This window comes from Syngnathoides biaculeatus, chromosome 8, assembly GCF_019802595.1.
Source record: "Syngnathoides biaculeatus isolate LvHL_M chromosome 8, ASM1980259v1, whole genome shotgun sequence".
In the NCBI taxonomy this organism is placed as follows: domain Eukaryota; kingdom Metazoa; phylum Chordata; class Actinopteri; order Syngnathiformes; family Syngnathidae; genus Syngnathoides; species Syngnathoides biaculeatus.
Window position 1 is genome coordinate 30,291,544 of NC_084647.1, and position 16,476 is coordinate 30,308,019.

The 16,476-nt window shown below is 41.7% G+C and overlaps 1 protein-coding gene across 1 annotated transcript in view; it reads right to left on the minus strand.

The window, feature by feature from the left end:
- Window positions 1-277: 277 nt before the first annotated feature.
- The window catches only part of LOC133504866 (dehydrogenase/reductase SDR family member 13-like), a 39,321-nt gene continuing 23,122 nt past the window's right edge, over window positions 278-16,476 (minus strand). The window contains exons 4-5 of the mRNA XM_061827559.1: window positions 8,238-8,564; window positions 278-2,792 (exon numbers count right to left, since the gene is read on the minus strand). Of these exons, the coding sequence (XP_061683543.1) occupies window positions 2,470-2,792; window positions 8,238-8,564 (650 nt within the window). The 3' untranslated portion in view covers window positions 278-2,469. The remainder of the gene's footprint in view (window positions 2,793-8,237; window positions 8,565-16,476) is intronic.

A 16,476-nucleotide genomic window follows, 5' to 3' on the forward strand; every position in this document is an offset into this window, starting at 1 on the left:
ATTCGTTTATTTGGAACATTGGATTCAACTATGGTGCCTACACGTCATTTGGCTAGTTAGCTTGTTTTACACACTACTAAACTGTCTTTGTACTTATAGTTTGTTGTTTTGATTCAATTGTCTTAAACGCAATACAAGTCTTGGTTACATTTTGCTAGTTTGACCAAGAGGATTTATTCTAAATTCACACGTACAATATGCTATTAACTGTAAGACAAATTATTCCCCCCCCCCAAACTGTTTTTTTTTTTTTAAATAGCTCTATTCACACACCTACCTGTCATTTGAAACCCACAAAGCTTGTGTCTTTTGCACCTGTCCAATCAATTTTTTATGACGAATCGGGTCTTTTGGAAACGTCTGAAGAGTGAATCCATTGTCCCGAGTGTTTGAGTAAAATCCAGTGACAAAACGAGCCGGCATTTTGGCTAACATGCAGAAAAAATGGGTAATTTCTCGCCGGTACAAGAGGTAAAGACACTCAACTCCACTGCAGTAGGTGTCTGCAAAATATGTCACTTCCGGCTTCTTCTTCAACTCAAAACAGTCGACAGAATTTTCATGGCAGGTGAAAAAAATTGATGTAAGACAACATTCTGACGTGTTGTGAACAAATGGATGATTAAATTCCGGGTGATTTTTTTTTGGTTAAAGAGCAACTGACACCAAAATAAACATTTTAAAATGGATATTATGAAAACTACCTATAATATTATTCACTTCGATGTCAATATGAAAAAAAAAGTGAGCGCAAAGTTGCGGAAGTCTCACTCGACATCCCAGTAAGGGGTCATTTACAGACGTCACACTGGGAATGTCACCATAGAAAAGACGCTGTGCCATCTGCTATGGCATATGGACGACAGATTTTTGGATTTTTCTGACCCACCTTCTGAGACTGAAGCTGTTTTTGAAGAAGGGAACATCTCAGAAGCAAGTGAAGTGACCGGGTCCATATTACTATATTATTTTGAGCCATATGAGACGAAATGCAGATCACTTCTGACAACAGATTCCTCGACAGACGAGGATGAGGCCCTGGCTTGACACGTCCCTCTCGCTGTATTGTCCCAGAAGCAATGCTTGTTGTCAGTAGCGTAGATCTCTTGACCATCATTATGCTCCTCCACGTTGTTCATGGTCGCCTCAGGATGGTCTTAGTTTTAACAGGAGTGACGGCATTCATGGCATTTGTGAATTTTGAAGTGAAATTGTCCAAAAGTTCATCAACTGTCTCAGCATTCACAGTCTGTGGCGCAGCCACAGTCTCCATAAACTTAGTGGAAGTACTCTCATTTATGTACCTTTTCTTAATAGAGATAGAGGTTGGCTGAACTTTTGGAAGAATCTGAAATTCAAATAGCCATATCCTTAATGTCAATTGATAAAATTTCATCATCCTGAGAGATGACCAGGTCTAAGACGTGACCTTGAGTGTGAGTTGGAGTCTTAATTTATTGAGAGAGGTCAATTGTGTCTAGTATTGCAGAAAGTTCTTTGGATATTTTTTCCATTTTATTGTCAACATGTAGTTAATGTTTCAGCTGCACGGACAGGATAACTGGTTGCAATCAAAGGAAAGAAAAATGCAGTCAAGTCCAGGGATATCCATGAAACCTCTCCAGAATGCTCAGTAACCAAGACTGGGCCAAATGTTCACCTTCCAACAAAACAATGATACCAAGTACACAGCTAAATTCGTGTAAATAGCCATATCCTGATTGTCAATTGAGAGAATTTCAACATCCATGGAGATGACCAAGTCTAAGATGTGACCTAGAGTGTGAGTTGGACTCTTAATTTGTTGAGATAGGCAAAATCCAGCAATACAACGAGCCAGTATTTTGGCAAACATGCAGAAAAAAAAGGATTATTTTTCGCCGGTAAAACGGGTGAAAACACTCGAACTTGCCACTGTAGGCGTCACTTCCTGGTTTTTCACCAACACAAATAACTCAAGAGAACTTTCATAGCGGGAGATGAAAAAAATCTAGATACAGCAACATTCTGACGTGCTGTGAACAAATGGATGGGTCCATTCCGGCTGATGTTTTGTTGGTTAACAACATACCCAAAATTGTTTTAGGTGTCAGTGCCCCTTTAATAACTAAATTTCATGTTGTAGGTGTCTGTGGCAGTTTAAACAATTCTGTAAAGAAGAATGGGACAAAATTCCTCCAGAGCGATGTGAAAGAATCATCAACAATTATCGCAAATGCTTGATTTCAGTTATTCCTGCCAAGGGTGACACAGCTTGTTATGGTTAGATTCAGGCGGAATTATTTTTTTACAGAGGGTCAAAAAGCTTTAGATTTTTGGTGCCTAAATTGAATTAAAAACTGCATATTGCATTTCCTTGGGTTTTCTCAGAGTGATAGTAAAATTGGTTTAATGATTTAAAACCTGTGTGTGTGAAGGAAAAAAAAGTCAGCGATTAGGAAGCATTGTAGTTGATGAGACAGAGATGTGTCATAGAGTCCTTGGAGGTTCAGAACCAATTAACTTCAAAAGTGTTACAGAAAATGGATGGCTGGATGATAAATCTGTCAATCTCTCACTCAACACCCACAGCTTCTTTGCCAGGGCATCATCTTGGCCTTTGTGTCCCACCTGTTGCAGGGCACAGTTGGAAAAATAGCGCCCACTCAGAGTCTCGATGCCCTCTTGGAGGGCACAGTGCAGGGTGGTCTGGGACCCATCCTCGGGGTCGAGAAAGAAAACCTTAGCAAATGGCATTATCAGACACTGCTGACACAGGCTCATATTGCGGTATAATTTGGTGTAGATAATCCCTGTGAAGGACAGAAATGACAAATTTTTCCAAACTTATTCAAACAATTTCTTTCATTTCATCTTTTTATTTGAACTCTTCATCTTACCTGTTAGTCCCCAACCCTCCTCGGTTGACGAGGGTTTTCCCCGCCACTAGTTGTAAGTTCAGCACATCTTTATCGACAGGTTAAATAATACCTGTCATAATTTTATTATATACAGTGCCTTGAGAAAGTATTCAGCCCCCTTGAACTTTTCAATGTTTCGCCACATTTCAGGCTTCAAACATAAAGATTTTTTTTGTCAAGAATCAACAACAAGTGGGACACAACCATGTTTAAAGTTTTTTTTTTTTAAAAATAATAACCTGAAAAATGCAGCAAACTCACTCCAGAAGTTCAGTGAGGATCTCTGAATGATGCAATGTTGACTGATGATGATGATATATAGAATCCACCTGTGTGTAATCAAGTCCCTGTATAAATGCACCTGCTCTGTGATAGTCTCAGAGTTCTGTTTAAAGTGCAGAGAGCATCATGAAGACAAAGGAACACACCAGGCAGGTCCGAGATACAGTTGTGGAGAAGTTGAAAGCCAGATTTGGATCCAAAAAGATTTTACAAGCTTTAAACATCTCAAGGAGCACTGTGCAAGCAATCATATTGAAAAAGAAGGAGTATCAGGCCACTGCAAATCTACCAAGACCCAGCCGCCCAGCTAAACGTTCACCTCGAACAAGAAGAGGACTGACCAGAGATGTAGCCAAGGGGCCCATGATCACTCTGGATGAACTGCAGAGATCTACAGCTGAGGTGGGAGAGTCTGTCCATAGGACAACAATCAGTCGTCAACTGCACAAATCTGGCCTTTATGGAAGAGTGTCAAGAAGAAAGACATTTCTCAAAAGATATCCATAAAAAGTCTTGTTTAATGTTTGGCACAAGCCACCTCAGAGACCCACCAAACATATGGAAGAAGGTGCTCTGGTTAGATGAAACCAAAATCTAACTTTTTGGCCACAATGCAAAACGATATGTTTGGCGGAAAAGCAACACAGCTCATCACCCTGAACACACCATCCCCACTGTCAAACATGGTGGTGGCAGGCTCATGGTGTGGACCAGCTTTTCTTCAGCAAGGACAGGGAAGATGGTTAAAATTGATGAGAAGATGAATGGAGCCAAATACATGACCATTCTGGAGGAAAACCTTTGGAGTGTGCAAAGATCTGAGACTGAGACAGAGATTTATCTTCCAACAGGACAATGATTCAAAACTTGAAGCCAAATCTACAATGGAATTTTTCACAAATAAACGTATCTAGGTGTTTGAATGGCCAAGTCAAAGTCCAGACCTGAATCAAATTGGGAATCTGTGGGCAGAGCTGAAGAATGCTGTTCACAAACGCTTTCCATCCAACCTCACTGAGCTCAAGTTGTTTTGCAAGTAAGAATGGGCATGAATTTCAGTCTCTCAATGTGCAAAACTGATAGAGACATACCCCAAGCGGGTTGCAGCTGTAATTGAAGCAAAAGGTAGTGCTACAAAGTATTAATGCATGGGAGCCGAATAATATTGCATGCCCAATTTTCAGGTTTTTATTTGTTAAAAAAGTTTAAAATATCCAATAAATCTCGTTCCACTTCATGATTGTGTCCCACTTGTTGTTGATTCTTGCCAAAACAAAATATATTGTACATCTTTATGTTTGAAGCCTGAAATGTGGCGAAAAGTTGAAAAGTTCAAGGGGGCAAAATACTTTCACAAGGCACTGTAGATAGATAGATAGATAGATAGATAGATATAGATAGATAGATAGATAGATAGATAGATAGATAGATAGATAGATAGATAGATAGATAGATAGATAGATAGATAGATAGATAGATAGATAGATAGATAGATCGATAGATAGATAGATAGATAGATAGATAATAGATAGATAGATAGATAGATAGACACAGACACGCACGCACACACAAAATTTGAAAAACTAAAAATCCAACCTCTTCTTAAAGAAAAATAAAACATACTCTGGACCTGGATAGCGTAGAGTACATCAAGCCTCCTAATACATCCATCTTCTACCGCTTCTCCGGGTCGGGTCCCAGGGGCAGGAGCTTAAGCAGCGATACCCAGACTTCCCTTTCCCCAGCCACTTCTTCCAGCTCTTCCGTAGGGATCCCGAGGCGTTCCCAGGCCTACTGACGGACATAGTCTCTCCAGCGTGTCCTGAGTTGTCCACGGGGTCTCTTTCCGGTGGGACATGCCCGGAACACCTCACCAGGGAGGCGTCCGGGAGGCATCCGGATCAGATGCCCCAGCTACCTCATCTGGGTCCTCTCAATGGGGAGGAGCAGCGGCTTGACACTGAGCCCCTCCTGGATGACCAAGCTTCTTGCCCTATCTCTAAGGGAGAGCCTAGACACCCTGTGGAGGGAACTCATTTCGGCTGCTTGTGTCCTGGGTCTTGTTATTTCGGTCATAACAGCTCGTGACCATAGGTGAGGCTAGGAACGTAGCTCGACTGGTAAGTTGAGAGCTTTGCCTTTCGACGTAGCAAGCTCTTCACCACAACGGCCAATACAAAGTCCGCATCACAACAGACAATGCATCAATCCGTCTATCGATCTCCCGCTCCATTCTTCCCTCACTCGTGAACAAGGCTCCAAGATATTTGAACTCCTCCACTTGGGGCAGGATCTCATTTCCGACCCGGAAAGGGTATGCCACCCTTTTCCGACTGTGGACCATGGTCTCTGATTTGGAGGTGCTGAGTCTCATCCCAGCCGCTTCACAATCAGCTGCGAACAGCTCCAGTGAGCATTGGACATCACGGCTTGATGAAGCCAACAGAACCACATCATCTACAAAGAGCAGAGATGCATTGCTCAGGCCACCAAACCGACCACCCTCTGCAGTTCAGCTTTGCCTAGAAATCTTGTCCATAAAAGTTATGAACAAAATTGGTAACAAAGGGCAGTCAAACTCTCACTGGAAACCAGTCCGACTTATTGCCGGTAATGAGGATCAAACTCTGACACCGGTCGTACAGGGACAGTACATCCTGTATCAGGGGGTTTGCTACCCCATACTCCCAAAGAACCCCCACAGGACTCCCCGAGCAACACGGTTGAACGCCTTCTCCAAGTCCACAAAATACTACAATTACTCGTTGGGCGAACTCTCATGCACCGTCGAGGATCTTGCCGAGGGTTTCATGGCCAGGACGAAAACCACATTGCTCCTTCTGAACCTGAGACTGGAATTTCCAATGGAACCTCCTCTACAGCACCCCTGAATAGACCTTACCAGGGATACTGAGGAGCGTGATCCACCTTTACTTGGAACACACCCCTTCTTAAAAAGAGGGACTACCACCCTTGTCTGCCAATACAGAGGCACTGTCCCCAATGTCAACTCAATGTTGCAGAGGCATTCCAACCAGGATAGTCCCACAACATTCAGAGCCTTAAGGAATCTCATGGCCGGATCTCATCCACTCCTGGGGCCTTGGCACTGAGGAGCTTTTTAACCACCTCAGTGACCTCAACCCCAGAGACAGAAGAGCCCGCCTGAGAGAACCAAGACTCTGCTTCCTCAAAGGAAGATGATTTGGTGGAATTGAATAGGTCTTTGAAGTATTCTCCCCACGGACTCATAATGTTCCAAGTTCTCACTATACAGTGTTGACGGTGCACTGCTTCCCCCTCTCGAGACGCCGGACAGTGGAATTTCCTCGAAGCTGTCTTGAAGTCATTTTTCATGGCCTCACCGAATAACTCTCATGCCCGGGATTTTGCCTCAGCAACCACCAAAGCTGCATTCTGCTTGGCCAGCAGGTATCTATCAGCTGCCTCGGGAGTTCCACAGGCCAGAAATTCCCGATAGGACTCCTCCTTCAGCCTGATGGCATACCTTACTGTTGTTCCCAATCACGCCTTTCCAGATCTAACTGTGACTGCCCACATGGGCATTGAAGTCCGCCAGCAGAATCTTCTTTTTCTTTCGGCTTGTCCCATTAGGGGTCTCCACAGCGTGTCATCTTTTTCCATCCACGCCTATATTGTGCATCCTACTCTCCAACACCCACTGTCCTCATGTCCTCCCTCAGAACATCCATCAAAATTTTCTTTGGTCTTCCTCCTGCTCTTTTGCCTGTCAGCTCCATCCTCGGCACCCTTCTACCAACATACTCACTCTCCAACTTTGGCTGTCCCTCTAATGAGCTCATTTCTAATCCTATCCAACCTGTTCACACCAAGCGAGAACCTCAACATCTTCATTTCTGCTACCTCCAGTTCTCCTTCCTTTTGTTTCTTCAGAGCCACTGTCTCTAATATGTACATCATGGCCGGCCTCACCACTGTTTTACAAACTTTGCCCTTCATCCTAGCTTCTGTCACATAACAGACCCCTTTCGCCAGCTGTTCCAACCTGCTTGGACCTGTTTCTTCACTTCCTTGCCAGACTCTCCATTGCTCTGTATTGTTGACCGCAAGTATATGAAGTCGTCCACCCTCGCTATTTCTTCGCCCCTCTCATTCTCGCACATATAATCTGTTTTACTTCAGCTAATCTTCATTCCTCTCCTTTCCAATGCATACCTCCAGCTTTCTAATTGTTCCTCCGCCTGTTCCCTGCTTTCACTGCAGATCACAATATCATCTGCGAACATCATGGTCTAACCTCGTCTGTCAGCCTATCCATTACTACCGAAAATGGGAAGGGGGTCAGCGCAGATATATATATATATATATATCCTACAAAACTATTTACTCTCCTTGTTTCCTGACAAAGCAACTCCAGTCAATCAGTGAGTCTTCTAAACAGTCAGTATGATTAACAAGAGAAAAAATAATCTTTTGCTTTAAAACAACTGAAAACACTTTTACAATGAGAGAGATGAGATACAGTTAGAGAGATACAATGAGATACAGAGTTATGCCGGGTGTTAGACAGCAGCCGTGACGGGCGGTGGCGTGGCCGTGTGCTACTTCCTCGTGCGCAGTGATTATGTTGTGCATCTTAGCCTTTTCATGCCACTTGTTGCCAGATCGTTGTGTGTACGTATATGCATGTGTGGTCACGAGCGTCAGTTTGTGTAACTGTCTCGTCCAATGTCATAGTGTTACTGAGCCATATCAAGTCAAGTTACATTTAATATTTTGCTGTGTCCATTTTTTTTAGCCTGATTTAACGAGACCTGACAACAAAATGGCAGCACCACATGCTGAAAGAGTCAAAGTATTTTGTAAAAAAAAAAACAAAACAAAAAAAACACCAACCATAGTTCTGAAATGTAGGAAATCGGAACCAAAGCATTTTTTGTTGTTGTTGTTTGGCCCAAGTGGACTACATGCCAAGATTGATGATATAATTGAATGAGACATTTGTTTCCATATTTTTGGAGAAATGGAAATAAAAAAAGATGACAGTAGTGGACTTGTGCAAGTTTCACTAACCTGGGTGGAGACTGTAGCAAGTCACTTTTGAGCCCACAAGTTTGTTGGAAAGTTCTCTGGTGAAGAGCACATTACACAGCTTGCTGTTGCAGTAGGCCTGAAAGTTGTTCCAGGTTGACTGGCCTGTCACAAAATCTTTGTTGAAAGCCAGAGAGGAGAAATCAATGTTGCCAAGGCGATGGAGAAAAGCAGAGACATTTACGACGCGACTGGGCCCGCATTCCTGCATTCTCTGGAGGAGAAGGTTGGTCAGCAGGAAGTGACCCAGGTAGTTGACCCCAAGCACCAAACTAAAACCATCCTGTGTGCATCCAGGGCCCATTAGACCTGAAATACAGTATATATAATGGAGAAGAAAAAAATGATACATGTACTCACACGCTGTACATGTGTTAATTCACCTTTGATCTAAACTTCTAATTTATTCTGATCAATTACGTTTATTGTCATCCCATTATTCCTCATGAATGTACCATATTTTCACGACTATAAGGCACACTTAAAAGTCTGAAATTTTTTCCAAAATTAACGGGGTGTCTTTTAATGCAGAGCACCTTATGTGTGCACCGATACCCAAAATCTGTAACTGACGGCGAGCATTTCTTGCCGACACACTAGTTATATCAAGGAAAAGCGGATGTGAGAGAGAGGACAGCATGCGGATGTTCCAGGGGGCAGTGTGGGCATGGGAGAGGACGGTAAAGGCCCTACTCCCGGAAGATATAAAATGCCAGTGTGTGTTTTGTGCTAAACATCAATCTGGATCCAAAAACCGCACTAACAAAGAGACAGTTTATGATGCACAGGTGAAACTGCAAACTATCAGTTACGCGGAGAAACATGGGAATCAAGCAGCCACGAGAGAATTAAAGATAATTTAATCCATGGTTTGTAAGTAGAGGAAACGGGAAAACGAGCTTCGCCAAGTTAAGAAGATGAAGCTGAGTTTCCACAGACACAAGGTGAGGTGGTCCGAGTTGGAAGAGCAACGGATGAATGGTCAAAAAACAAACGACAAAAAACTGCCGTGACAAATGTGCAGCAAATGAACTCGGAGCTTGCTAATATTCCAGGAGGCTTGATGAAGCAACTCCATCCGCTGAAAATTGGTGTAAACAGGGTGTTCAAAGTGAAGTTGCAAGTGGCATGGGAGTGATAGATGACAAATGGTGAACACATCTTCATTAAAGGATGACTATGTAAAAAAAAATGGGGATGGAGGCACACATTGAAAGTTAGTAGATGAGGGTTCAGTGTTTCTTTTAATGCCAAAATTCACCAGATTTCACATCGAAACATCTGTAAATTGATTATTTTTGTAAATGCCGCACAATTCTTTTCTCAATCAGAGATGCAGATTACCCCGGCTGCAAAACTGACAGCCAACCACCAATTCCTACGTCACTCGTGCTTCCTTATCTGATCCCATTCCTTGGCGATAGTTTCACCAAACAGACATCCACTATCTGGCATTTCATGGCTGATTTTTGTGAAAAATATTTAGTGTTAGGGGTTTGTTAATGTACAATGTTGAAGCCTATGCGTTTGAGCCAGAATACACACGGGCGGAACTTGACATGTTGGAGAGGGGACATGACAGTGACGACGAAGCACAACAACAGTCCCAAAATATGGAACTTAAGAGATTTTCCAGACAGGCTCGTTTTTAAAAGACTGATGTTTGTGTTGTCTTTGTGACCTAATGCCAACTGTGGCGGAATGCCAGTGTTGTAAATTTGAAAAGGTCGAACAAAAAATGGAGCGTATTGGAATGAACTTAGATCTCGATCCACATGTCTGCATCACTGCCTAAGATAGATAAAGTTTTTTGTTTGGATGAAGACGTTTCACATATCAATTTACTTATGAACCATGACAGTTGGCTGAAAGGACCATTTATTAATCCAGTGGAAAACTGGTGAGTAAAAATTTTTAATGATCTTGGAATGCAAATGGGTGGCACGATAGAACAGCCAGTAAAGCATTGGCCTCACAGATTTGAGGACCTGGGTTCGGTCCCAGCCCCGCCTGTGTGGAGTTTGCATGTTATCCCCGTGCCTGCGTGGGTTTTCTCCGGGCACTCCAGTTTCCTCCCACATCCCAAAAACATGGAACATTAATTGGACACTCTAAATTTCTCCGAGGTGTGATTGTGAGTGCGGCTGTTTGTCTCCATGTGCCCTGCGATTGGTTGGCAAACAGTTCAGGGTGTACCCTGCCTTCTGCCTGTTGACAGCAGGGATACACTCCAGCACTCTCCACGACCCTCGTGAGGATAAGCGACAAAGAAAATGGATGGATGGATGGAATGCAAATGGGCTACGTCCAAAGTTTATCAAAAATGCAAGCTTATTTTCCAAGTACAGCGTGAGCCTATCTAATAGTTTATTTATATCTGGAATATCAAATGCTAAGACTAAATTTTTGGACTTCCTTAAAGTGATTACACGTATATATCCTTGCGTTATTTTATATTGTTGCATACATGAACACCAAAAAGACTATCTACAAATATTCATCATTACTTGACAGCTTCAAATGTAAATATAGTGCCAAGCTCTATTTCAAATTCATTTATACACTACTTATGGTAAAATTTAGATTAATCTAGATGAAGAGATAGGCTCCAGAACTCCCGTGACCCTCATGAGAATAAGCGGCTGAGAAAATGGATGGATATAAACATATGTTAATAACTTGCCTGCACACTTTTATGGTATGTTGGCATACGGCACTATGACGCCTTGACAAAAGTGACTCCACGATCTGTATGTCTTGCGACTGAACAGGTTGTTGGTTGAGTGCATTGCTGACACATACAGCGACACAGACACTTGCCATTTGGACCTGATGTATTCCGAAATATTAACTGTAACTGATATACACAAACTGCATTGGATAACACTGTGTCTGGAGAAAATTATTGGACAAGAATATGTGAACTCTGAATGATTATCAAATTTATCAATGGATAAATTGTTCACCAGAATATTGTGATATGAATGGAAACTCATCAGTAGTCTCTTCGTCACTTGTGCATGTTGAGAATGCCCAGGTCCCCTAAGATTTCTCTGTTTCAGGGATTCATCAATAAATTGTAGGATAATAATAAAACTTAATTCATCAATAGCCAGAAGGTAACCTGTTTAAAAAAAAAAAAAAATGAATACCGTAATTTCTGGACTATAAGACACACCTGATTATAAGCCTCACCCAGTACATTTTTAAAAGAAAAAACATTTTGTACATACATAAGCCGCACCTGTCTATAAACTGCATGTGCCCACATTGAAACATGAAATATTTACAAAGAAATACGGTACACTGAAAGAGTTTTTAAACTTTTAATAATATACCTTAGCTCAGGGATGCTCAGATCAAAGCGTCGAACGCGATCGACCAGTCAATGTCATTTTTTAAGTGCGTTTGCCCCATCTGCCAGTGAAGTAAAATGTGTCATGGCATTTTTGAACTGTTCATGCCAAATATGACACCGACATTCCGCCGAAAAGTCTTCAATAAAATCTCTGCAGCTGGAAAGGAGTACAGTTACATGGCGCTGTAAAGCCATGGCTGGTGTGTGGAAGGACATTGGAGATTGTGTTTCTCACTGCAGTTGGACGAATCCACTGACGTGAGTGACATAGTCCAGGTATGCATTTTGATTCGTATGGTGTTTAGTGATCATCAACGTGAACTCAATAGTTACAAACAATGTTTATAGTTCACTACATTATGTTGTGCTACATTGGCTCATGTGGTTATGCAAGGCACAGAAACATACATTTACACATAAAGAATCCTCAATATACTTTAAAATAAATGTGTTTTGCATTTTTGTAGTGGGTAGATCTTTGTGGCTTGGTCATTCTATTTCATCATTGGTCATTCAAAAAAAAAAATAAAAACGTTAGACTCCCCCAGCACTGATGATCTTGGGGTAAAAAAGTCTGGGCACCCCTGTCTTACCTTTTCTTTCCTAACAGTACTCGTAACGAAGCAGTAACACAGCAGCAACATGGTAGCACATCACTAACAGGGCCGATTAAAAAAAAAAAACACACTGGTAAAAGTCACTGAGAGCCATCCAGCTTCCTCTGAAAGCTTTTTTCCTCGACACAGATATTCCACCTGTCTCACTCTTACCTTTTCTGCTTGAGAGCCCCTGGCGGCTGTTATAAAAAAAAAATGCATAAATTAGCTGCATCACTGCATAAGACGCAGGGTTGAAAGGGTGTCACAAAAGTCGCAGCTTATAGTTCAGAAATTACGGTAAACCAGAAGCAATATTTCTGAATGATTTAAAATAAACATTCCAATTAACTAATATGGATCACAAGACGACAGGCAAAAGACTTGAAGAAAAGAACTTGTATCATGAAAAGTAACAAGCTGCATTGGGCCAGGATTTTGGGTTAATTAATTAACTCTTACATTGGGTGTCTTTCAAACAATAAAATTACTGATGATAAAATAATAAAAATAGTAAAGTTGTGAAAAAAAAAACATCACCCCAAACTGAACATTGTCTTGCTGTTTTGACAAGTCAAGTCAGTCCATTCTTTTGGGATTTTAATTATTTGGGAGAGTATTTGTAATATAAAGAGTAATCCTCTAAGACTAAGAATTTATTTGGAAGGCGGAAAGAAACAATCAACAGTGATGGTATAACAACACCCATCATAAAGTATCTTGTTGGTTATACCGGCACTTGAGGCTTTAGCGAGGCAGCTAATAGTCACTAATGGTGATGTTAGCTTCTATTATTGCCCACATAAATAAGGCACGAAAACAACTTCCCTCAATTCTTCTGCGTTTTTTTTTTTGTCTGTTTATCGATAGTTCTCTTGCGGATGACTGTTTTTTTAAGTTAAAAAATAGTGGGATAGGCGTCCACTGTTAGTGTTTTCTGAAAAGAAGAAAGTTTTGGGTCCTGTTCTAGAAACCATTCTTCAGAGTGATCACTGCAGATGCGTGCAGATTTCCTCAGCTGATGAATGAGCCTCAATTGTGACAGCCACAGGCAGGTTTAAGAATGACAAATTTGGGTGCAATTTTTCCGATTGGTGCACAACATGTCAGCATCTTGGCCTAGCATGAAAGAATTGTCAAGAACGCGATGCAACATTGACGTCACGGGGCAGGGTCAAGGGAGTTTTTTTCCGGGTCTGGCTGTGAAAGCTGGCAGATATTCAGATATTGCGTGGATTTCAAATCTGCTCTTTATTTTCAATTACGCTCCTTTTTTTTTAACTTAAATGTCCAAAATATATGTAATAAAATTATTACTTCAGATTGGAGGGTTTATTGTATGTAGAAATTTTGGACAAAATCCTCCTTTAAGATTGAGCGGCAGTGCCGGAAGAGTTACTTCACAATTTGTGAATGGATTGTGGATGCTTGGGCTAACGTGTCTGCTTCCAATGTTGTTTAAAAAGCCGGCATCAGATCTGAGAAGCCGCACAGCAACGAGACTGACTGTGACAATGATGACAAGGAACCTGGCATGTTTGATGGAGAACTTGCCAGCTGTTTATTTTGGACACAGATGAAGAAGACGTGGTTAGATTTGTGGATACGGATTAATGAAAAAAAATGAGTAAGTACATTGTTAAATACTTCAATAAAGTACAACCGAACTCACTGTTTACCAGCACTTTATTGAAGTATTTAAATAATAGTATTTCAGGGAGAGAATGACCAATTTGGAAAAACCCTGAAAATGTCTGTCGATGGGGCGGGTGTGTGTGTGTGTGTGTGTGTGTTGTGTGTGTGTGTGTGGTGTGTGTGTGTGTGTGTGTGGGGGGGGGTTAAGTTTCCTCCTGGATATTTTTTGCTCCTATTGGAACACAGAGTGCACAGCACTTTGCCGGGAATGTCTACTTTTTGTATGTGTTCGGTTAGACATGTTGATAGCGTTTTCGGTCCTATCTGCACGGTTACACTTTTTTCAAGCCATGCCCGTCTGAAACAGTTTTTGATTCCAGCATCCTTGTTAATTGCCCTCGCTCGATCTTCATCCTTTTTTTCTAACACTTTCGCCATCGTAAAACTTTGAATACACCGTTGCTCTGTTTGCGCTATCTAGGTCCCACACGCCATTACTTGGCTAACTAACAAGTTACACTGCGATTTCTGAGAACCGAGAACACATGTACATGGCAATGGTAAAACTTGATTAACCACTAACACGATTGGATCGGTATAATGTATAACTCTGTTGTCCAATCGAGTAATCTGCCGCAAACAAGTTTTAATGTTTATGTCACAAAATGCAAATATTTACACGACCAAGCAAGTTATAACGGCATATGATAGTCGTGCTTGTGCTAGCACTAAGCTGAACTTGCAGCTCGGAGCCCACCACCGAGAGCCAGGCAACAATACCCTACCCCCCGAAATTTTCTTAACGGATTTGCGCTTATCTCGCGAATGGTCATTTTGGTCTGAAAAAGTCGGAAACCCGCCGGTCGGCGAAAAATTCTTATCCCTGGTATTTGAATGCTTCAGTAAAGTACAATCATACTCAGTTTTGCTCTAGGTGCCTTTTTATATAGCGTGCATGCATGCTACTGTATGTTTTAAGATAGTGTCGCTATATTGCTATATTGTATAGTTACATTGTTAAAAACATTAACAAGTACAACCAACTCACTGTTTACATTGTCAATTACTTCAATACAGTATAATCAAACTCAGTTTTGCTTTTGGGACTTTTTAAATAGTGTAAATGCATGCTACTGTGTTTTAAGACAGTGTCCCGATATAGCTACATGCTTTGCAGTGCTAAACATATAAGGAAATAGCGCTTGAAGTGCATGTTTTGTGTCATTTATTTATTCACTCATCATTCTCTCACCTCTGGAAATGTCAAAACCATCAAAGTCTGCTCTCTCTAACCTTGTCTCCAAAACATCTAACTTTGGCTGTCCCTCTACTTAGCTCATTTCTAATCCCAACCAACCTGCTCACTCCAAGCGAGAACATCAACATCTTCATTTCTGCTACCTCCAGTTCTCCTTCCTATTTTTTTCTTCAGTGCCAGTGTATCATTCATGTACATTTTTTTTTTCATTTCGGCTAATCTTTATTCCGCTTCTTTCTAGTGCGTGCCTCCATCTTTCTAATTGTCACAAAATGATCTGCGAACATCATGGTCCAAGGGGATTCCAGTATAACCTCATCTGTCAGCCTATCCATTACTACCGCAAACCGGAAGGGGCTCAGAGCGGGACCCTGATGCAGTACCACCTCCACCTTAAATTATTCTGACACACCTATGGCACATCTCACCGCTGTTCTGCTGACCTCATACATGTCCTGTACTACTCTAACATGTTTCTCCTCCACACCGGACTTCTGCATGCAGTACTAGAGTTCCTCTCTTGGTACTCTGTCATAGGCTTTCTCTAGGTCTACAAAGGCACAATGTTGCTCCTACTGACCTTCTCTGTAATTTTCCACAAGCATCCTCAAGGCAAATAATGCATCTGTGATACTCTTTCTAGGCATGAAACCATACTGTTGCTCGTCGATACTTACAGTACTTCTGTCCTGAGTTGAGCCTCCACTACTCTTTCCCATAACTTCATTGTGTGGCTCATCATCTTTATTCTTCTGTAGTTTCCCCAGTTCCGAACATCCCCTTTGTTCTTAAAAATGGGACAGAGCACACATTTCCTCCATTCGTATGGCATCTTCTCTCACACTAATATTCTATTGAATAAGTTGGTCAAAAACTCCACAGCCACCTCTCAAAATTGCTTCCATACCTTAACTGGTATGTCATCAGGACCAACTGTCTTTCCATTTTTCATCCTGTTCAGTACCTTTCTAACTTCCCCCTTACTAATCATTGCCACTTCCTGGTCATTCACACTTGTCTCTACTCTTCCTTCTCTCCCATTTTCTTCATTCATTCACTTCTCAAAGTACTCTTTCCATCTACTTAGTACAACACTGGCACCAGTCAACATATTTCCATCACTATCCTTATCACCTATACTTGCTGCACATCCTTCCCATCTCTATCCCTCTGTCTGGCCAAGCTGTAGAGATCCTTTTCTCCTCTTTGGTATCCAACCTGGTGTACATGTCGTCATATGCCTCTTGTTTAGCCTTCACCACCTGTACCTTTGCCCGACGTCGCATCTCAATGTATTCCTTTCGCCTCTCCGTGTCCCACTTCTTCTTCGCTAATCTCTTTCCTTGGATGACTTCCTGTATTTTGGGGTTCCAC